The 24,724-nt window shown below is 33.0% G+C and overlaps 2 protein-coding genes across 2 annotated transcripts; both read left to right on the top strand.

Moving 5' to 3' along the window:
• Positions 1–13,089: 13,089 nt before the first annotated feature.
• On the top strand, positions 13,090–13,858 carry LOC132800770 (uncharacterized). Its single transcript, XM_060815042.1, has 2 exons — positions 13,090–13,382; positions 13,486–13,858. The coding sequence occupies exons 1-2, from the start codon at positions 13,090–13,092 to the stop codon at positions 13,856–13,858; spliced, it is 666 nt and encodes a 221-aa protein (XP_060671025.1).
• Positions 13,859–15,905: 2,047 nt separating this feature from the next.
• LOC132800769 (secreted RxLR effector protein 161-like) lies at positions 15,906–17,381 on the top strand. The gene is made up of 2 exons (XM_060815041.1): positions 15,906–16,176; positions 17,269–17,381. Exons 1-2 carry the CDS (start codon positions 15,906–15,908, stop codon positions 17,379–17,381), a joined length of 384 nt encoding a protein of 127 aa, XP_060671024.1.
• The last annotated feature ends 7,343 nt before the right edge of the window (positions 17,382–24,724 follow it).

Raw genomic sequence — 24,724 nt, 5'->3', positions numbered from 1 at the left:
ATAAACTATCATTGATAGCCAAAAACGTGAAAGTTCAACTCGTTGAACATACTTACGTCGAGCAATTGGACTATGGGTCCTTGCTTTAGATCAATTTACAATTGTTATGTCCTATCTCAAGTTATGTCGTGAGATGTGTTTTTGTGTTTGTGTATACACATATATGTGAATAATTGAAAAGAGCATTGATAAAATTGTTTTCTATTTTTAGATCAATTGAATTGATGTTCATTGGAATGCTACGTGAAAATATTTGTAGATGTAATTTAAAAAAAAAGTAACTAAAATTAAAAAATAAATTTTAAATACTATTGGATAAGGCAACCCTTTTATATGTAACGACGTCGCCTGTTTACTTCAATGAGTCGCTAGTTCATCTAGTTTTTTAAACGAAAAATTACAATTTTAGAGTTATTGCCAAAAGTTTAAGAAGGAAATAAATAGTACTTGAAGAAACCTTTTTTTTTTTTTAGAGAATTAAAAAAAAGGGCATCTATGAAATTGTTTATCCTTTAGCGACACAGTTTATTTCAATACGTCGCCTGTTTATCCATTTTATTAAAAATTTTGGCCCTTTTTAAAATTTTACGTGGGATTTTGAATAGGTGTTAGTGCACTTCATAATAGGTGTTAAAATTGGAAGCAATCTAAAAGAGACTTGAAGACTGGGATACTTTGTGTTTAAGTTTCCATTTGCCTACGTTGCTATCGGGAAGTTGGATTTCTCTCTGTCACCCTCGTGGTTAGTTTGGCTTCTTCTTTCTTTGTCTCCATGGTTTCAGTGAGTTTCTTTTCTCTTTATGATTGGCGATCACATGTGGTGGATTGGGTTATTTTTTATTTATTTATTTTTTTCATTATAACCGAAGGTTAGGTTAGCTGGATTTTCTTAATCTTGCTTTTGTCGAGGTTTACTGGGTTTTCTTAATCTTGCTTTTGTCGATAATTTGTTTGCGATGGGTTTTCTTAATCTTGCTTTTGTCGATAATTTTTTTGTTTTGTGATATTGTTTGACGTTGTTCTGCTTAGATTGGTAGGGAAATGGATAAATCGTGGATAACAAAGGATAGAACCTCAAGCGATTTTGCTAAGGTGGTGAATGAATTTTTGAAATTTAGCATCGAGAATGCCAATGGTTGTAATGCCATACGGTGTCCATGCATGCAATGTGGGAATATGAAAATCAATACTATTAGGGATATTAAAGGCCATATATATTAGAATGGGTTTGATGTCAACTATCAGTGATGGATTTGGCATGGTGAGTCATGTGCTGATGGTATTGGACCATCTTCTTATTTTGGGAATATTAATGTAGAATATAATGAAAATGATAGTGGTAGTAAGGAAGACGTGGCTTTCAATAGCTTAGAAATGACCTGTGCTGCATTAGAAACTTTTGATAATGATCCTAATGAATTTGCTACCTTATTGGAGGATGTGAAGAAACCTTTGTACTCATGTTGTACCAAATTTACCAAGTTGTAGGCCTTGGTTAAATTGTACAATTTAAACATAAGATAAGGATATTCCGATAAGAGCTTTGATGTACTGTTGCAATTGTTATCCGAGATGCTGCCAAATGACAATGTGTTGCCAACATCCATGTACAATGTTAAGAAGATTTTGAGTGCTTTGGGAATGGAGTACATCAAGATTCATGCATGTCCTAAAAGTTGTATTTTGTTTAGGAAGGAATATGTGGACCTTAATGAATGTCCTAAGTGTGGATCTGCTAGATCGAAAATTGATAAGAATGGAGTTGTTAGCAATATTCCAAATAAAATTTTATGTTAGTTTCCTATTATTCCGCGTTTTAAACAAATGTCTCGTAGTGTTGAAACGGCTAAGAATTTGACATGGCATGCCAATGGGAGAAAGGTTAAGACAGGGGAAATGCAACACCCTGCGGATTCTCCATCTTTGAAGTTGGTTGATCATTTATGGCCAAACTTTGCATCCAAAGATAGGAATTTGAGACTTGGGACCGCGGCTAACGGAGTTAATCCACATAATATGTTGAGTAGTAGGTATAGTTGTTGGCCTATGATGACGGTTGTGTATAATCTTCCTCCTTGGTTGTCTATGAAGCAGAAATTTATGATGTTAAGTCTTCTAATTTTTGGACCAAAGCAACCTAGAAATCAAATTGATGTATACATGGAGCCGTTAGTTGAAGACCTATAGCGGTTGTGGAATGAGGGTGTTACGGTTTTTGAATGCTTACCATCAACAGAAATTCAATTTGAAGGCAGTGTTGCTATGGACAATAAATGATTTCCCAGCTTATGGTAACTTGTCCGGTCATGCGATAAAAGGGATATTATGCTTGTCCAATTTGCAGTGAAAATACTTTTGCTGCAAGGCTAAAGCATGGAAAAAAAATGAGTTTTACCGGGCATAGAAGATTTCTTCCTCCAAATCATCACTATAGAAGGCAAAAGAAGGCTTCAATGAATTTCAAGAATTTGGAGTGCCTCCAAAATCGTTGACTGGAGAAGAAATCTTAGGTAAGCTTAATGCAATGAGTTTTAATAACTCAAACAAGAGGAAAAGGACTGTTGATTCTGAAGAATGTTGGAAGAGGAAGTCCATTTTTTTTGAATTGGAATATTGGAAATTTCTCCATGTGCGACATAATTTAATGTCATGGATATTGAAAAAAATGTTTGTGAGAGCATATATGGTACATTGCTTAATATTCCTGGTAAGACGAAGGACGAAGTTAATGCTCGGTTAGATTTACAAGAAATGGGTTTACGGAAAGACTTGGCCCCTAAGTCGCAAGGAAATCGAAGTTTCCTACCACCGGCTTGCTATACATTATCAAAGCATGAGAAGAAATTGTTTTGTAAGTGTTTAGCAAACTTAAACGTTCCAGATGGTTATTCTTCAAACTTTAGGAATCTTGTTTCAATGGAGGACTTAAAGATGGTAGGATTGAAATCTCATGATTGTCATACATTGATGCAACAACTCTTGCCTCTTGCAATTCGTGCAATCCTTCCTAAACATGTGAGACATGCAATTGCAAGACTTTGTTTTTTCTTCAATGCAATTTGCAAGAAGTCTCTCATTGTTGCTGAATTGGACAAAATTCAAAATGATCTTGTTACAACTTTGTGCCTTCTAGAGAAATTCTTTCCACCATCGTTATTTGATGTAATGGTTCATCTAACTGTACATTTGGTTCGAGAGGTAAGATTATGTAGACCAATACATTTTTGGTGGATGTACCCGTTTGAAAGGTACATGAAAGTATTGAAAAGTTATGTTCGAAATAAAATTCGGCCAGAAGGCTGTATTGCCGAGGCTTACATATGTGCAGAAGTGATTGAGTTTGGTAGTGAATTTCAGAGAGGGTTAGATGCAGCTGGAAACCCAATTGGTAGATATCAAAAGTTAAATGATAAGGATGATGTTGGTGACCCCATTAAAGGTGGAAAAAATCAATCAATTGATCAACAACTTTAGGAGCAAGTCCATAGATGTGTACTTTCGAATACACCAAAAGTGGAACCGTATGTCAGGTGCATATATACATGTTATGTATAAATTAGTTGATATTTTTAATATATATATATATATATCAACATGTATAATTTAGTTGATATTTTGAATATATTAATATGCATCAATAAGTTGATATGTTGGATATTTTTATTAATTACAACAACTTTTATTTGTTTTAGTATTCATTTTGAAGTCTTGAAGTCAAGCAAAAAAATCAGGGAAAAAAAGCAAAATGGTCTCAAGACGAACACAAACGTACATTTATATACTGGTTACGTGATAAGATATGGGAAAGTTAAATATTCAATGTATAATATCATTGTTTTAGCTTTAATTTTTCATATTATTTTCAATTGACTAGATTGCATAGGATCGAAGTCAACTTAATTACACAGTTTCTGAAACATTAAGATGGTTAGCCCATGGTCCGCAATGGGTGGTAACGAAACATGAAGGATATGTCATTAAAGGGGTTAGATTCAACATTTTAAATATGGATAATAAGAGGGTCACCTAGAATAGTGGTGTCAAAGTTATTACCAAAAGTGAGCGTTTTGCTAGTGCTAAGGATAATTGTCAGGACCCGTCCAGAATTCCTTCCCCGGAACCCTAGACAGCCCTGATCCCAGGGAAACCCTACCGAACCCTCCAACGGAAAATCCGACAGAGCCTCCCCTAAGGGATTTACTTACCACCAATTACCTGCACTGAAAACACACTTCTATATTCATCCCCTTATTCCTCCCACAATACTACAAATTGGTTCCACAAATTGCAGCACTTCAAAAGAAACAACAGCAGCAACCCAGTGCATAAATAACCACCACACGTCCAATACAGTATACAGAGCATTATACAATTAACTGTGGAATTTATAAAATGACGGATAAAGAAACAATACAAGGTAGAGAAGAAAAAGGGAAGAAAAACTTCTTGAACCTTCGGCAACGAACTGAGACGTTGGGCTCGCCCCGGACAATCAACGTCTCCAACCTGGACCTAGGGGAACGGAATTTAAGAGTGTGAGATGCTAATCATCTCAGTGAGTGACCCTAACTACTAAACACCTTTAGTAATAATAATATAAAAATAAAGGGATTTAATTAAGCAATATCGAACAATTAAATAAATAAATAAATAAATATATTTGAAGTAATAATTTCTCTCAAAACCCTCACTATTCACTCCGTTTGAAATGTTCCCCTTTTAAAACATTTTCACAAAACCCGATGTACGTACTCCCCGAAAACCAAGGAACCAAATAAATTAATAAACAACAAATAAATAAATAAATAAATACCCCAAATATAAATATTCTGTAATAAATTATAATAAATAATTTTAGAACACCTTTGGGGTTTAAAACATTATTTGCAATTTACACCGACAATTACACCTGACGCACCACACCATATACCGGTGATGCCCTCCGATACCCAAATTCCCCGAGCACCGATCAAGCGGGTTAAAGAGAGAAACCTCGCAACGGTCACTTTCAAGGCCCCGACAGTACCGCTGCTAAAAAAACCATCACCCGGCCAAGGAGGGGGGCGGCTGTGCGCAACAATAACCTTGCCTGCCCACGGTCCAATGGCAACTCACGGGTGAAGTAAAAACCGCACGCTAAACCACATAATAACCGCGTGCTAAACCACGTGTCCATACACCATACACCAGAACACCAATACTGTATGAGTGCGTCTAAAAATAAATATAAACAACCAATCGTACCATTTTTTCCAAAAACCACCGTGGGAAGTATACCATATTTTCACAAAATACCATCCCACATATTTTTATTTAAACAACCCGGTACGAAACCATCGATAACCAACAAACCACAATTTCCTCGAAGTACGAGATGCAACCATAAAAATACCTCGGGCATAATTTATAAAATTTAAACAAATATTTTCGTAAAATATTTAACCCAATTATGCCCGAAAAATCAATTTAAAAAAAACACGTACAAATACTACCAAAATACACCTTGCTCATGCATAATAAATTAAACCACAATATAATTCATAATTAAATCACACCACATGAGCATAATTGAAGTACCAATTTAAATATAATTAATTGTCCAAAAATGATATAAAATCCAGACGCAATTAATTACTGAAAATACTTGCTCACGTGTAATAAATACCGTTTAATCACAATATAATAATAATCGGGAATTTCTAATGACCCAAAATTTCATTTAGCACCAATGGGTAAATATATATATATATAAAATAATATTTTTCCCGATTATATTTAAAATACACCACATGAGCACAATTTACAGATATCAAATTAATACCACATAAATATAATTAATTACCCCAAAAATATTTTTAAAGGTGGGTCACTCACCTGGAGCACGCAATTAACCCAAGATCCACCACGGGATCAATTTCACGACTCACCGGTGCGCCTAGAACAAAATTCACAGACAGTCAAATAAATTAATATTTTATTCGGATAAATAATACCCGGTACCCGGGGGTCAAAACACAAACGTTAACCAAAATAGGCGAATGATATACCGAATCAAAGCTCGTGGAACGAGGATCACAAATCCGGTCTCCATCGACCCCAATTCTGCCGGAGGTGGCCGGAATTTGGCCGGAAAGGTTCGGCCGGTTTTGATCTTGAGGGATCTTTCAAACCGCTTCGAATTTTTGAGATTGGAGGCCATTTTTGGATTCAGAGGACCCAAAATAGGGGGATAGGAGACTCAATTGGGAGTGGGCTGGCCGGAAAACACAAGAAAAGAGGAGAGAGAAACTTGGCGCCGGGCGCTTCTCCCACGGATCGGCGCTACGTCCGGCGGCGGCTGGCCGTGAAACTTGGCGGCCAAGCTCGCGAGGTGGCGGGCTTCCTTGGTGGCTGGCGCGTGAGGGCTATGGGTGGCCGGAATTTGAAACACAGGAGAGAGAGGGACGGTCGGGAGAGAAGAAAGAAAAGCTGCGTGTGTGTGTGTATTTCGGGGAAGAAGAAGGAAAAAAGAAAAAAAAGAAAAAGAAAAAGAAAAAGAAAGGATTGGTGTTTTCCCACGTGGGGAAAAGAAAAGAAAAAGAAAAAGAAAAAGAAAAAGGAAAAGAAAAAGAAATAAAAAAAAGAAATAATTAAATAATATTAATAATAATATTATTATTCAAAAATAATAAAATAATTTGATTTTTTCACATGGTTGACATGTGGCATTTCACCATGGTGACACATGGCCACCTTCATTGAGTCACACGTGGCACCTCGTTATGCGTGTAAAAATAATATTAAAATAATACAGTATTTGAAAAACTTTACAGATCCATAACTTTCAAATCACATGTCCAAATCGGACGTGCCGCTAGTCTACGGACTCGTATCGACGAGCACTTCACAACCATGCATGAGTCAACGCTCAACCTTGCATGAATAAAAAGTCAACTCCGGCACCCCTTGGACAGTTTGGACCTCAACTTGTTTTGCTCAAAACTTTCAAACCGTAGCTCCGTTTTCAACGTGCTACCAGTCTACGAACTCGTGCCAACGTGTACTTCGTAACCGTACCTCAGTCAACCTAAAATTCCAACCGGGTCAAAAAGTCAACTTTTGACCCCTTCGGTCAACGGTCAACAGTCAACCTCGGTCAACGTGCAAAAATTCCGACATGGTTTGGGACAGGGTGTTACAATAATAACCCAATTTTAGCCGAGATGGCATACTATGGGATCATAAGAGAGATTTGGGACGTTGATTACACTATATTTCGAATTCTAGTGTTCAAGTGTGATTGGGTTGACAGCAGTGGTGTAAAAGTTGATGAGATGGGGTTTACATGTGTTAACTTTAGTAAAATTGGATATAAATCTGATCCATTCATCATGGCTTCACAAGTTCAATAAATATTTTATGTTGAAGATCAACTTGATTCAAGATTGTCTGTTGTTTTAACTCTACCACGACATTGTACTTTTGTTGAGGAAGAATTGGTTGAAGAAGATGTTCTTGGCGATACTACGATGGCTCACAATCCATTTGCCATACAATTGCCAAGTGTTGATGAAAATGATCATGAGGATGAATATGAGAGTGGCTATGTTCGTAATGACTGTGAGGGGATATGGATAAACAATATCTTCTAAATAAATTGGTACGTATATTTATTAACGTATGTTTTAAGTAATATTTATTTATTCATTAATTATTTTTTTCTTATGCGTTTTCCACTTTTAATTAAGAGAAATATGCCACGCCAAATCTTAAGAAGGTAATATTCATTAAATTTTCATTTACCAAATTACAAATTTATTAATGATTAAGTTTATATTAATTTATTTTGCATAAGTGTTAATAAATTTTTTATTTTTCCATATGCAGTATGAGGGTGTAATATCATCAAGACGAGGATGTCAATTTCCATTTCAATGAGTATGCATATGTAAAAATATGTCAATGAGATGCTGTTTAATTATATTGATAATTGTTTTGTTATGAACAAGTATTTATTTTAAATTTTTGTATTCTAATTATTTTGGACGAAGCTAGTTTGGATTTGTTTGTATTTTAATTACTTTTATATTTTAAATATTTTAATAAATTTTTAAAAATAAAAAAAAAACTAAATTAAAAAAAAAAAAAAGAAAAGAAACGGCAACGCATTAAAATATTAAAAAGTCGTCTAAAATATATAATGACATATAATAAGATAATTTTAGCGACTCATAAATTTCCCGACTCTATACAAAATGTTGCTAAAAGAAATTTTTTTTCCCATTTTCGCTACATAAATATCTAGCTACACTTAATGAAAACATTGCTAATAAATTTTTAATGACTTTTTTGCAAAGTGTCGCTAAATGTATGAGTCGCTTTAAGTTAATTGTTGAATGTGTCGCTAAATGAGAAACTGCATTGCTAAAAATATATAAATATGCGACTCTTATAATTTGTTGCTAAACCGTGGATGCGTCGCTAAATGGGAGACACTAAAAAAGAGTCGCTAAAAATATATGGGTCGCTAACAAGGAGACTCACATAATTCGTCTCTAAAAATACATGAATCACTATTCTAAATCAATGTTTAGCGACTTAAATATTTAGCGACGTTTCATGAACAAGTCGCTAAAACATTTTTAGCGACAATTTATTAAAGCGTCGCTACGTTATGCATTGCTATAAGTTCATTGTTATATGCATGGCTAAACATTAACTTTGCGTCGCTAAAAAGTGTGAATAGGCAACTGTTATTATACATCGCCCGTTGTGTTAGGTATTTAGCGACAAGAGATTTGGCGACTTCGTCGAATGTGTCGTTGTTTATTTAGTGCAACGCATTACTTGTATCGTGTATCAGCTCGATTCTAATAGTGAAGCAATTGCTCTATAACTTTCTAATTAAGTAAAAAAAATAAAAAAAAAATTAAAATAAAACTAAGTAAATAATAGTTTGGTCAATTAATCCATGAAAAGAGAAAAGTGTAAACGGAGAGGCCATAGGGACCAACATCAATTTAATTGGTTCATTGTAATTGTATGAAACAATAAAAACATGTTCACTTTACAATTTACATAATGCTCTTTCTATATACATATATATGTTATACAAGTATTTGATAACTATTACGAAAAATAGAATAAAACAATAGCAATAGAAGAATAAAAAAAGACATACATAGATTTATGTGGAAAACCCTTGACGGGAAGAAACTATGGACAAAGAAAGGCAAAACTTTTATTGAAAAAGTTGGTACAAGAGGTGAGAGAATAGAACAGCTAAAAACTTAAAAAGAATTCAGATCACCAACTCTAATAATAACTAATCAAGATGGCAGCTGAAATCTACAAAGGGGTCAGAATTTGCTTCTTTGGAGCCACTTGACAATACAATCTCCATGAAAGAGATACGAGCAGCTCAACAGCCAGTTAGAAACTATCAAAGCAAATAGAACAACATCCAACTTTCTTCTTTCAAAAAACCTTCAACGTTGATCCCATCCAACTCTTCAACAGAAACTGTATTGGCTGGCTCAAACTTTGGTTCCCAATCTTCACTACCCAATTCCACCATATCTTCATTTTCATATTCATCATAATCACCATCATCATCATCTAATTCTCCATGACTTCATTATCACCATCATTTAATTCAACCAAGAAGAGTCCACTGGCTGGCTGAGATTCCACCGAATCATCATCATCAGTTGGTGGTGGTTGGAGGTCATCCACAATGGCCTCAATGCAAACACCCATCCAGAAAACTTTGTGACCCACAAGACGTTTATCCATGGGCATGGAAAGGGCAGTGTCCACGATTCACTACACCATGAAATCTAGAACCGAAACCACTCCAATTTCAGAAAGTATGCCTTTGATGGCAACCTTGGACCACTCCTTATCCATTACGACATCATAATCCAAAGCCATTTCTCTACTAACAATTATGCTATCTACCATGTTGTCAGGAGGAACAACAAGCAGCTGATCTTATTCTTCTTCTTCATCTTCTTCTTGTTGTTCCTGATCATCAACGACAGGGTGTGAAAGCAGGGCATGGAAATAGAACAAGAACTTGGGAGATGGTGAAGATTGGTCATCTTCGTTGTCAATGTGATATAGAGGCCACGCTTCACACTTTGAGTCACTACCAAGCAACTCACTTGCCATATCCTAAATAAGAAAAAGATGATCAATTTAGACATTGAATTTCCAAGAAGATGAATTTCCAATCTAGAAGAAGTATATCAGATTTGATTAGGATTGGAGGTAAAAAAAGAAAAAAGGAAAGCAAAAATATTTGATTAGGGTCGGAATATATATATATATATATACGTTAAGGGAGGAAAGCGGTCTGACACTAGCTGACTGTATTACCGTTGGATTTTGAATCCACTTACTTAGTGGAGTTGCTTACTCCTTAAGCAAAAGCAAGTTTTCATTTTTGTTTTTCATTTTTATCATTCTGTTTTTTGGGGAAAAAAAAGAATGATAATTGAAGTAAAATAAAAATAAAGCATTGATTTCTATATCTATAAATATGTATAATAAAATCTGTAAATAATTAACTAAAATTTGAAAAAAAAAATATATTTTTATTTTCAAAACAAGCAAACGTTCAAATGTCCAGTAATAGTGCTAAAAAGATGTGCAAAATATTTTCAAAATGAATTAAAAAAGATTTTAAAATTTGTACGAGTTAAATATCTATATAACTACTAACAAAATATTATAAATTATTCATAATTAATGATATCATTTTGTTTCATTTATATATACAACTAAACAGCTTAAAATAATGCTCCTTTTTTTTTTTTTTTCCTTCCTTCTCTTTTGATATTCAAAATACTCCATGTTAAAGTACATTAATTTAATTTTATTAAATGTTTTTCATATCCAAAGGAAAAAAAAAATTCAAAATCCATAAAACCATTTTGATTAATTTGATTTTTTGTTGATTAATTTAATAACAAGTCCCAGCCCATCTCTGATATGAGGAGTAGTCTCTGCAATTGAAGGCAATTTGAAAGACACCTGAAAAGATTTATCAATATTTTTGAGTAATTCCTTCAATATTAAAATTCGTATCTCTAATAAAATTACGCTTTTGTGTGGGGATAACTACAAAAAAGTTACACTTACTATTGAATTACGAGTACTCTTAAATAATAAGCAAAAATGATAATCAAACTAAAATATATATATATATATATATATATATATATAAAACGGTTGATTTATATTATAAATATAGTCAAATTAATTTGCATACAATTAAAAATAGTGAATTTATCAATAATTAGTAGTCCATGGTAAATGACATTGGATTTGACCGTGGCATAACAATCGGATTAGAGGATATGTTGCCAAGTCCAAAAAGTTGGCCACACATTGCATCATCCATCGGCCCAAGATCAACTACGACAGGTCCCACTAAGGAAAAATTTCTAATAGTCCAGTTGCACTAGTACTCAGTACTCCTTCCACTTATTTAGTGCCATGTGGACAATTTTATCCACATCATTTAGTTGCCAAAACCATCGCAAACAGCAAAACCACCCTTCTAATACGACCAAACCTCTAACCTTCTTTCTCCATCGCCCTTATTTTACACAACCATCCTTTTTAGTTTTCTTTAATCTTTGTTCATTACCACCAAATAAATGGAAGAGTGAAGCCAAAATTATCTTTTTTAAAATAAAATTTTCACAGACATAATATCTCTTTTTTCTCAAGTAAATACTAACCTTCGGCAATTTTTTTTCTTCTGCGTTTGCTTTCTGGGTCTGATTTTTTTTTTTTTTCCCCTCTTTTCTTGCTTTTTTCTTCTTTTCTTGTTAGGGTCTTATTTTTTTTGGTCAAGCTTTTCTGGGTTTGATTGGAAGAGTTTTTTTATTTTTATTTTATTTTTTATAGAAATTAATTAAAAGAGTTGGGTATGAAACTTAAAGAATAATACATCAATCGGTTTAGATCCACTTGCTTAGTTATTGAGAAAATACACCTGGCCATCAATTTCGATCTACTTGGGGTGTGTTAAAAAAAAAAAATAGGAATAATAATTTGTAATTTGGCAAAGTCGTTGAGTGGTGAAGATTCAAGAAATTACACTTATGTTGCAAATAATGTTGCAATTGATGATAGCAATTAATGAAAGGGAGTCACAATTGTTTACTAAAGCCATAGCAAGTTGCCACATTAAGCTAGCTTTATATGTATTGATTAAATAATTGATAGATTGACATGTGTCCTCATGAGTTGTATTTTCACTTGTATGGAAAAGAAAAACAGCAAAGCATGCATATGGCGGTAACTACTTTGGAACCACCTCCTTTAGCTTATATATAGGCTTGTACTCTTGTTTTGTATTAATTTTGAAAAAAAAAAAAAATGAAATTATAACATGCATTCCTTCTGTATTTTTTAGCTCTTCTCTTTCTTCCATTTTAATTAGTCTCGGCCACCCTCTTTTCTTTTAGCAAACAAGTATTTTTTTAATCTCCTCAAATTTAAGCTTTCATTTCAAACACTTTTTCATATAATATCCAAGAAATTTGGTATCAGAGCCATGCTCTTGCCCCCTTCATAAAATACCCATGGCAACCAATAACCAATCAACCTTTAGTTATGCCCAAAAACTAATTCCCATTTTTACCAGTGAGAATTATGATTTTTGGTGCATCCAAATGAAAACCCCTTTTATCTCACAAGATTTGTGGGATATAATGGAAGAAGGCTATGATAAGCCTGCAAGTCCCGAGCAACTGCAATCATGGATGGAAGCAGCAAAGAAGGAGTACAAACAAAACATCCAGAGAGATGCATGAGCATTACTTTTCATTCAACAAGGGATAAGTAAAATCATCTTCCCTATAATATCAAATGCAACAAAATCTAGAGCTGCATGGGAAATTCTAAAACAACAGTTTGGAGGCCATGAAAAGGTAATCTCCATTAAACTTCAAACTCTTTGGAGAGAATTCGATAATTTAGGAAAGAAAACAAAAATATCCAAGAATTTTCTTCTAGAGTTTCTGGAATTATTAACCAAATTAGAAGTTATGGAGATACTATTGCTGATCAAAAAATTGTAGAAAAAATATTAAGATGTTTGCCAGCAAATTCGAGCATATTGATGTAGCTATAGAAGAATCCAAAGATTTGAAAACATACTCTTTGGATAAACTATTTGGCTCTCTCGAAGCACATGAAAAAAGAATGAGCAGGTTTTATAACCAACCTATGAAGCAAGCATTCAAAACAAATGCATCATCACAGAAAGGAATTTGGCAGCCTCAACAAGCAACTCAACAAGAAGAGGAGGTTCCTTCAGAAGAAGACATGGTAATCAAGGCCGAGGCAGAGGAGGAAGAAACAATTATGAGCAAAGAAATTTCCAGGTAATTCTAAACCTTATTGCATTATTTGCAAAAAACCTAGGCATCAGTCAAAAGATTGCCGTTTTAAATGCACAAAGTGTAAAATTTCTAATCATTCATAAAGAGATTGTTGGTATAAAGACATGCAAGAAAGGAATGAAGATAATTATTCTGAAAAGGTTGAAGATAGTCAAGTATTTTATTCATATATGTCTGTTAAACAAGAATCAAAACATACATGGTTTTTGGATAGTGGATGCAGTAGTTATATGACAGGTGATCCACAGCTCTTTGTGAAGATGGATAAAAATTTTTTATCTGAAGTAAAGCTTGGAGATGGAAAGTCACATGAAGTCAAAGGAAAAGGAGTAATAGCAGTAAACTTTAAAGGAGGTAACTCTAAACTCATCCATGATGTGCTTTATGTTCCTGGCTTAACATCAAATCTCTTAAATGTTGTCCAGTTACTTCGAAAAACATTATTCCATAATTTTTGATGGAGAAGAAAGCACAATTATCGATAAAAACAAAAACATCATGGTGGCAAAAATAAAAATGAATCAAAATAATATTTTTCCTCTCGTTATGCCACGTGATGAAAAATTAGCTTTTCGAAGTCAAAAATTGAATGAGTCATACTTATGACATTTAAGATATGGGCAATTAAATTACAATGGCCTAAAATTATTAAAAGACAAAAATATGGTTTTAGGCCTACTTCCAATTTCCCACATAGATAGAGTCTGTAAAGGATGCATATATGGAAAAATGCATAGATTGCCATTTTCCAAAAATACCTGGAGAGCAAAGGCACCATTAGAATTGGTACATTCTAATATTTTTGGACCAACTTGAACTCCATTGCTGAATTGGAAAAAGATATTTCCTTCTGTTTGTTGATGATTATATCCAAATTATGTGGGCATATTTTCTAAAAGAAAAGTCAGAAGCATTTTCGGTATTCCAAGAATTCAAGGCGCTTGTAGAAAAGCAAGTCGGAAAGCCGCTGAAGACACTTCAAACAAATTGTGGAGGAGAATTCATGTCTAAACCATTTATAGAGTACTGCAAGAAAAATGGAGTTCAAAGACAGTTCACAGTTCGGCATACCCTGCAATAAAATGGTGTAGCTGAGTGAAAAAATAGAACAATTGCAGAAATGGCCAGAAGTATGCTAAAAGAGAAAGGCCTTTCAAATAACTATTGGGCAGAAGCTGTCAACATTGCTGTCTACATTTTGAATAGATCTCCAACAAAAGCTATCCTGAATAAGACTCCATATGAAGCATGGCACAAACAAAAGCCCCAGGTACAACTTTTAAAAGTAATTGGATGCATAGCTTACGCACATGTCCCCTCACAATATAGAGAACAATTTGATAAAAAAGGAGAGAAATATATATTCCTTGGATATAGTAGTGAGTCAAAAGGCTACCGGCTGTACAATCCAAAAACAACTAAGTTGATAATTTCTAGAGATGTTATCTTTGACGAATCTGCAGCATGGAATTGGGAAAGCCCTCCCAAAATAGGAGCAAAAATATTTGAAGAAATTCCTATTCAGGATAAGTAAGATTCTCAACCAATTCAAGATCCTGGTCCAAGCACAAGTTGGCAAGAATCTCCAAGCCCAGTCTAAAGAATGGATATATCTTCAGATGATGAATCACCACCATGAAAGGTATGCTCACTCGCAGATATCTACGAATCTACTAATATTGCATTTTTTACATGTGAGCCTCAAAATTTTGAAGAAGCAATAAAAGAAGATATTTGGATTAAAGAAATGGATGAAGAAATTGCAATAATTGAAAAAAATGATACGTGGGAACTTGTCGATCTACCTAAAGGCAAAGATGTTATTGGACTCAAATGGGTCTACAAAACCAAGTACAAAGAAGATGGAACAATTCAAAAGTACAGAGCACGGCTGGTCGCCAAAGGCTATTCGCAACAGCCAGGAATCGACTTCAACAAGACATTCGCACCAGTTGCTCGAATGGAAACTGTTAGAACAGTTCTCGCATTAGCTGCTCAAATGGAGGTACCTGTTTAGCAACTGGACATCAAATCAGCATTGCTTAATGGAGAACTCAAAGAGGAAGTATATGTGCAACAACCTTTGGGTTACACCATCAAAGAAAAAGAAAACAAAGCCTTACGATTAAATAAGGCATTATATGAATTAGAGTAAGCACCATAAGCTTAGAATAGCAAAATTGATTCATACTTCAGACAAAATGGATTTCAACGGAGTCCAAGTGAGCCCTCTTTATATTTCAAAAAAGAAGGTATGCAAGATATTCTCATTGTCTACTTATATGTTGATAATTTGATTTATATTGGTACTAATCCAAAAATGGTAGAAGAATTCAAGAAGCAATGATGAAAGAATATTAGATGACAGATCTTGGCCTAATAAAATATTTTCTTGGCATCCCAGTTCAACAAGCAAACGGAGAAATATTTATTTCTTAAGAAATATATTTAAATGATCTTCTCAAACGGTTTCATATGGACAACTGTAAACCGGTATCTACACCAATGGCGTTAAATGAGAAGTTGCATAAGGATGATGGCGCAGAGAAAGTTGATGCAAAAAACTATAGAAGCTTAGTTGGATGCCTCATTTATCTAACAAATACCAGGCTAGATATTGTCTTTGCTGTTAGTTATGTTTCCAGATTCATGCACGAGCTAAGTAAAAATCACCACACTGCAGCAAAGAGAATCCTTCACTATCTACAGGGTACCAGAAAGCTTGGAATTAAGTATGCCAAAGAAGCAGATAACAAGCTCATTGGATATATAGATAGTGATTGGGCAGGCTCCATAGATAATCGCAAAAGCACCTCAAGATATTTATTATGTTCAAGTACCAAACCAATTTTTTGGTCATCAAAGAAGCAAAGGATCGTGGCATTATCTTCTGCAGAAGCAGAATATATATCCGCTACAAATGTAGCAAGTGAAGTAGTATGGCTTAGAAGACTTTTATCAGATATGCAACATAAAAAAACTGCTCCAACAATTATCAAATGCGATAATGTGTCAGCAATAGTAATGACAAAAAATCCAGTGTTCCATAGTAGGACAAAGCACATAGAAATTTGACGTCACTTCATCAGTTATTTGGTCGAAAAAGAAAAAATTAAACTTGAATTTGTCAACATATCTAAGCAACTTGCAGATATTTTTATAAAGCCAACAACAACTGAGAAGCTAGAAGAATTTAAGAACTTTGCCAAAATTACAAATTAAAAAGGAATGTTAAAAATAATAATAATAATAATAGTTTGTAATTTGACAAAGTCAGTTGAGTGGTGAAGATTCAAAAAATTACACTCATGTTGCAATTAATGTTGCAATTGATGATAGCAATTAATGAAAGGGAGTCAAAATTGTTTACTAAAGCCATAGCAAGTTGCCACATGTAAGCTAGCTTTATATGTATTGATTAGATAATTGATAGAGTGACATGTGTCCTCATGAGTTGTATTTTCACTTGTATAGAAAAGAAAAACAGCAAAGCATGCATATGGCGGTCGTTACTTTGGAACCGCCTCCTTTAGCTTATATATAGGCTTGCACTGTTGTTTTGTATTAATTTTGAAAAGAAAAAGAAATTATAACTTGCATTCCTTCTATATATTTTAGCTCTTCTCTTCCTTTAATTTTAGTTAGTCCACCCTCTTTTCTTTTACCAAACAAGTATTTTTTTAATCTCCTCAAATTTAAGCCTTCATTTTAAACACTTTTTCATATAATATCCAAAAGAGTGATGGGTAGGTTTGATCGGTCTCCAAAAACCAGAAAAAAAAAAAATATATATATATATATATATATTTATTTAGAGGATCGGACAAAGAAGGGCAAGGAACTGTGTTGGTTTCTATTTGTGAATCAGATTCAAAGAGTGAAAAGAGTTTGGATGGGGATGATGCCCTGTTCCGGTGTTGTGTTGGGAAGTTTGGGTTTGGGGATTGCGATGCTGTTTCGCAGAGGGAGAAAGAGAGATAAAACTGTTATTTGGGTATTATATCATATTGTAATGGTTCGGTGGGGTATTAGGAAGGCAGTTTTGTTGGTTGGGATGGTTTTGACAACTATCTGATGTGGATAAAGCTGTCCACATGGCATTAAATTAATAGGAGTACTGAATACTCAGTGCAACGGAGTATTAGAATTTTTTGGCCCTACTAAGAATCCTTGTAAATGACACACGACATTACAATCGGATCCCAAGACTGCCACGTGTCAAAAAGTCATTGGTTCACATGGCAACACATGCGGCTACCTAGCGTCACATACAACCGGCCATTGTATCCGGTGGAGATTAAATATGACGGGTTATCTTGAGAACCTTCCTGGTATCTTAGGAGCCCATGCTTCAAAGTTAGAGTCGCAGCCAAGCAACTCCAACTCAACAAGACGATCCATTAACACTGAATGAACAACAATTAAACAGAGAGAGCGACAAAATGCTATTGAATTGAATTGAACAATTCAAGTAAAATATGTACTAGCAAAATGACAAAAAATTCGTATAACGGACAACATTTACTCGGGCAACGCCCATATATATATATATATACATGGTCATATATATGCAACCACTATTTAATAGTGTTAAATACTATTTTATTAATTTTTTATTATATATAAAATTACACAATTTGATATATCTAATAAAATTTTTATTGGATTAACTTATAATATAAATTTAAAATATTACAAACGATACTATCAATTTTAAAAAAAATTTATTTAAAAAAAATAGTATAGAGAACTACAATTAATATGCATAAATAAATGTATGTATTGTTATTATTTTTTGTTGATAAAATTTAAACATTTTTCTTTGGAATAGAATAAAATAACTTTGACCTTTCTTCTAAGATGAATGAGAATATTGGGCTGGGGATAAGCAACTCCATTTGTATATTTTTTTTCTTTTTTCTTTTTTTTTAATCCTTTTCCACTGCCAACCTCAAACCTAGATAGGGATGGGTAACAAGATGGCAGTTGCCATCTTGATTGCCACCTCGGCCGCACTCTATTTATATTTTTTAGTGTATATATATATATATATATACACACACATGTATTTTTTTAAGTGTTAATAGATCCAATTTAATTATAAAACATATATTCATTTTATATCTTTAACTAAAGGCAAATAAATGTTTTAATATAATAAAAATCTTTATGTTGCCTTTCTTTTTCAATTGAGCAATTTTTGTTTATTTAACTAACTAAAACTATAACAAATTTATATAATATAATTACAAAACAAATACTATTTAAAAATTAAAATAATCAATAAAATTTGATAAATTAATAAATATCTATCATTATTTGATTAAATATGTGAATCTTTTTTTTCCCTTTTAAATTAGAATCTTTTAATATTTTTTATTAAGGTTTCCTTTATTTTCTATTCCTATAATATTTTTTTTATCAAATTATATTACTTTCGTAAATCTATTTACAATTTATGTTTTTTATTTAATTAAAAATAAATAAAAAATTATCACGTACTATTGTTCTAGAAATAAACGAACAACCATTAAATATTATTGTTTTCTTCATTTTGATTATAAAATAAATTAGCATTACTTTCTTACAAAATTTTAAAACCGGGTTTGCATTATTGTAAAAGAGATGAATGGCAGTTTCGTAATATATGCTAAATTTCATGGCTTTTATTTTAATTAAAATATGCTTCAGTTTTCTAAAAAGTAGAAGACACGTGGTAGATGTAGGAAAGGGCAAGTGCATTAGTGGAATGTCCAATTTGGCCATTTATCCAACTTGCAATACAGTGTTAAAACAATGCAATTTGAGAAGAAAAAGAAGGGGGTCCGAAATTTGGAACAGATTTGGAGATTGCAACTTTTATATATAACTATAGATATATCGATGTCTAACCTTGCCTATAGTACATTTGGGTTTTGAATCCACTTGTGCGACTTTTATATATAGCTATAGATATATCGATGTCTAACCTTACCTGTATTACATTTGGATTTTGAATCCACTTACTCGTTGCTTACTCCCCAAGTAAAAATAAGCTTTTAATATTTTTTATTATTCTAGGAAAAAAAAAGAATGATAATTGAAGTAAAATAAAAGATAAAACATTGATTATTATTATTGTTTTTGATATTGAAAGTGGGGGAATAAAGCATTGATTTCAGTATTCATAAACATGTCTAATAAAATTTGTAAATAACTAAATAAAGTTATTAATTATCAACTAAAGTTAGAAATTTTTTTTTTTTAAATTCATCGATTCAATTTTTTTTTTTAATTCATTGATTCATTTTTTTTCCTCTCTTCTTTTGCTCATTTTTTCATGAAGTTTCTTGGAAGTAATCATTTATTTAGCAAATTTCTTTTTTTTAATTAAAATGAAGGATGGAGATTTTGAATCTAGTTACTCACTCGAGTTACTTACTCCTCAAGTAAAAGTAAGTTTTTATTTTTATTATTCTGTTTTTATATATAAAAAAAAAGGAATGACAATTGAAGTAAAATTAAAAAAAAAAAAAACCTCGACAAGTAATATTATATATAGAAAGAAGGTTTACAATATCTATATATCTATATATTTTGGTGCAAATTTCTTATGTTTTTATTCTATGGATGTTTATAGAGATAATGATTTTTAAAAAAACCGTCATCTTTGAATGAAAGTATTGATGATGGTTTTTTCAAAAAAATATTTATCTTTGCAAACATACACACGATAAAAACCTATGGACATCTACACCATATACAAAATATGCATATATATATATATATATATATATATCCCACATAGAGAATTCAAAATGGGGTTAGAGCACTACAGCGATGTGAACATACGAAACTAATAAAGTGGCTCATGTCTTGTAATGGTCTGGTTAGAAGAAGCACCTTATCTACTTCTTTTTTCTCTTAAATTATAACGTATCTTAGGTTTATATCTCTTGGTTTTTGTTTTTTTAAAACATTGGTGGTGCCAAACTAAACTTATTATAAAATTTATAAAAATTATAAATCTAATTGTCTACTATCATTTAATTATGACAGTACCCTAACAATTAACGAAAAAAAATTTTTTAGATAAAATATTTAGCTCATGAAATTTTTATTTTTCTTTTTAAAGAAAACTTAGTTTGTTACCAAAAAAAATAAAATAAACTTTTTTTTTTTAACAAATGCTTAATAGCTTATGAAAAATGAATTTTAATTAAATGAAAGAAGAATTTAAAGACTCTTTTTTTTTTATCGAGTTAACTTATAATAAGAAAAAATGTAACACTCCATCCCGAAGTACGCTGGAATTTTCTCATGTTGACCAGGATTAACTGGGTTTGACCGTCGTTGACCGATGAGGGTCAAATTTTCACTTTTTGACTCGGTAAGAATTATAGGTTGATCAAGGCACCATTATGAAGTACGCATTGACACGAGTCCGTAGAGTAGTAACACGTCGGAAAACGGAGCTATGGTTTGAAAGTTATGAGCAAAACAAGTTGATGTCCGAACTGTTCGAGGGTGCTGAGTTGACTTTTTATTTTTATGAAATTGAGTTTTGACTCACACATGGTTGTGAAGTACTCGTCGATAAGAATTTGTAAACTAGCGGCACGCCCGATTCAGACATGTGGTTTTAAAGTTATGGACCTGCAAAATTTTTCAAATATTGTATTATTTTAATATTATTTTTAAACGTGTAAACAATATATACCGCATGTAACTTAGTTAATGGTGCCGTGAGTCACAATGAGAAATTGCCATCTGTTAGCCATAAGTAAATGTTATATTATATTATATTATTTTTATTATTATTTTATATATTATATTATTATGATAAAATTTTATTATTTTAATATTATTTATTTATTTATTTATAATTCTTTTTTTTTCTTTATTTTTTTTTCTTTCCCCACGTGGGAAAAAACACCACGGGGCCCCTCCTTCTCTCTTCTTCTTCTTCTTTTCTTCTTCTTCTTTCTTCTTCCTTCTTCCTTCTTCTTCCTCCCGTTAGTCTCTCCTTGATGCATCTCTTCTGGCCACTGGAAGACGACATGTGTCAAACAGATAGAAAGCGGGTGGAAAAGCCGGCTAGTAACAGGAAGGACAAGTCTGAACGTCGTCGGACGCACCTGGATCGGGCCTCCATCGTTGGCGATAGCAAGTTGGTTTTCTGACGATCCGGCCATCACCCAGCCAAATTGATACTCTTTTCTACTATTTTCGGACCCTCTGAGCTCAATTTTGAGATCCATTCAGCTCAGTTCCTTGTTGTTTGAGATATGAGAAGTTGAACTTTGATCGAATCTTTCCGTCCATTTTCTGGTAACCACCGGTCGATTGGAGCCCAATGGAACTCGGTAACGTATTTATTGTCTCTTTAGCTTCTTATAGGTACCTTATTTGTGAATTATGATTTAGTATTTTGAAAGATGCTATTTTTGGATAAAATATTATTATTTTAATATGGTAGTCTGAAAGATGTACTGTTTAATATTTAAATAATTGTTATTTAAATTGAAGATGTTAAATTGTGTTGAATTGCATAGATATGGGTTGAATTAATATTTCTAAAATTGGGAAGCTCTCAATTTTGAAGGTGCTATTAAATTATTATTAAATTATTGTTAATTTTACTGTGAGCTTATGGTATCTGTTAGAATATATTTTTGTATACTTATTTATATGTGAAGTTGTGAATTTATATGTGGATTAAATGATATTTGTTGTAAATTGATCTGAAAATTAAGGAATTAATTGTGTTAAATTACCGTGATAACAAAAATATATTATGTAATTTAAATTATGTAAGAATTTTTATATTGTTTTGGTGAAATTTGATTTATGGATTTGAAGAAAAATATTTATTTAAAATTTAGTATTTCCAAAAAATATAATTAATTAATTATTCATAAATTTGATTTTATCTTATTTTATTCAAATTTATTATTTTAATAATACTATAAAAAAATTTATAGTTTTTAGATGCACCATACACATACCGGTGTTCTATAGTTGTGGATGTAATTAGCGCACAGGTGGATGTGGATGTGATTAGCACGCAGGTTGTAATGTCTCCCGTGAGTTGTCATCGGACCGAGGGCAGGCAAGTTTGATATTGGCCATAGCCGCCTCCCTCCATGGCCGGGATTACGGTTTAAGCAGTGGCGTGGTGGGACGCCATGCGACGGTATGCCGGTTTCTCTCTTTAACCTCTCCGTCAAACCGTGCTTTGGGACGCTGGACACTGTAGGACACTACTGGTATATAGTATGTGCATCAAGTATCTTTTGTGTATATATATATATATATATATGTTATATTTGTATATATCACACCATATGGGGACAGCGATCCGATATGGTCCATGAAGAGCTAGCCTCGTCATTATGTTGCCTACGAGTCCAGTGGATCGGACGGCCAATCTAGACAACCATCCCAGACTGTATTGGTAGCAGGGTGCTGGTGACAGCTGGAATCATGGATTGCGCAACATGTTGGAGGGTATTATTTGTACTCCTGATATGAGTGTATATTTGATAATATTTTTTGAATTTTAAATTATTATTTGATCTTGTATTATTCTATCTATTCATAATTTGATTTTCTAGCATTATACTTAATTGGTTTTATTGTCATTACTATTATTAATGTTATTCTCATCATTAATATTACAATTATTATTTACCAGAATTATGTTTACAATTATTTTCATTATTACTAATATTATCATCATCATTATGATTATTATTATTATTGTCATTATTTATTTTTATTTTATTATTATTATTGTGATTTTCATACTGTAGCGTTGAATAAGTATCACAACCAATGGGTGAGAAATATTGTAATCGTCAGACCCGTCTGCATTCCTTCCCTAACCCTAGACAAGCCCCGATCCTGTGGAAATACCACCGAACCTTCCAACGGAAAATCCGGCAGCACCTCCCCTAAGGGTAGGACTAACCAAAAATTACCTGCACTGAAAACACACTTCTATAAACATCCCCTTATTCCTCCCACGGTACTACAAATTGATTTCACAAATTTCAGCACTTCGAAAGAAAACAGAGGCAACCCAGTGCATAAGTGATAACTACACGTCCAATACAGTATACAGAGCATTATACAATAATTGTGGAATTTATACAATGACAGATAAGAAGCAATACAAGACAGAGAGGAAAAAAGGGAAGAAATACTTCTTGAACCTTCGGCAACGAACTGAGACGTTGGGCTCGTCCCGGACAATCAACGTCTCCAACCTGGACCTAGGGGAACAGAATTTAAGAGTGTGAGATGCTAATCATCTCAGTGAGTGACCCTATCTACTGTACACCTTTAATATTAATAATATAAAAATAAAGGAATTTAATTAATCAATACCGAATAATTAATTAAATAAATAAATAAACATTTGAAGATTAACTTTCTCTCAAAACCCTCACTATTCACTCCGTTGGAAAAGTTCCCATTTTAAAACCTTTTCAGAAAACCCGATGTACGTACTTCCCGAAAACCAAGGAACCAAATAAATTAATAAACAACAAATAAACAAATAAATACCCCAAATATAAATAAACTGCAATAAATTATAATAAATAATTTTGTACTCTTTGGGGTTTAAAACTTTATTTGAAAATTACACCTGACGCACCACACCATATACCGGTGATGTCCTCCGATACCCAGCGTCCCGAGCACCGATCAGTGGGGTTAAAGAGAGAAACCTGCAAACGGCACTTCGGCGTCCCGACAGTACCGCTACTGAAACCATCTCCCGGCCAAGGAGGGGGGCGGCTGTGGCCAATAACAAACTTGCCTGCCCACGGTCCAATGGCAACAACGGGAGAAATAATAACCGCGTGCTAAACCACATAATACCTGCGCGCTACCACGTGTCCATACACCAGAACACCAATACTGTATGAGTGCGTCTAAAAATAAACATTATTAACCAACCGTACCGTTTTCCAAAATTACCGTGGGAAATACATGAAATTCTCACACTTACCATCCCACATATTTTTATTTAACCAAACCGGTACGAAACCTCGATAACAAACAAACCGCAACTTTCTCGAAATACGAGATGCAACCATAAAAATACTGCGGGCATAATTTATAAAATTTAAACAAAAATTTTCATAAAATATTTAACCCAATTATGCCCGAAAACAATATGAAATCCAAACACAATTAATTATTGAAAATACTTGCTCATATGTAATAAATACCATTTAATCACAATAAAATAATAATCGAAAATTTTCTAATGACCCCAAAATTCCATTTAGTACCAATGGGTAAATATATATATAAAATAATATTTTTTCCGA

The sequence above is a fragment of the Ziziphus jujuba genome, chromosome 2 (assembly GCF_031755915.1).
Source record: "Ziziphus jujuba cultivar Dongzao chromosome 2, ASM3175591v1".
Classification (NCBI taxonomy): Eukaryota; Viridiplantae; Streptophyta; class Magnoliopsida; order Rosales; family Rhamnaceae; genus Ziziphus; species Ziziphus jujuba.
The sequence above is the reverse complement of the archived record's forward strand: the minus strand, read 5'-3'. Positions and strand labels throughout refer to the sequence as shown.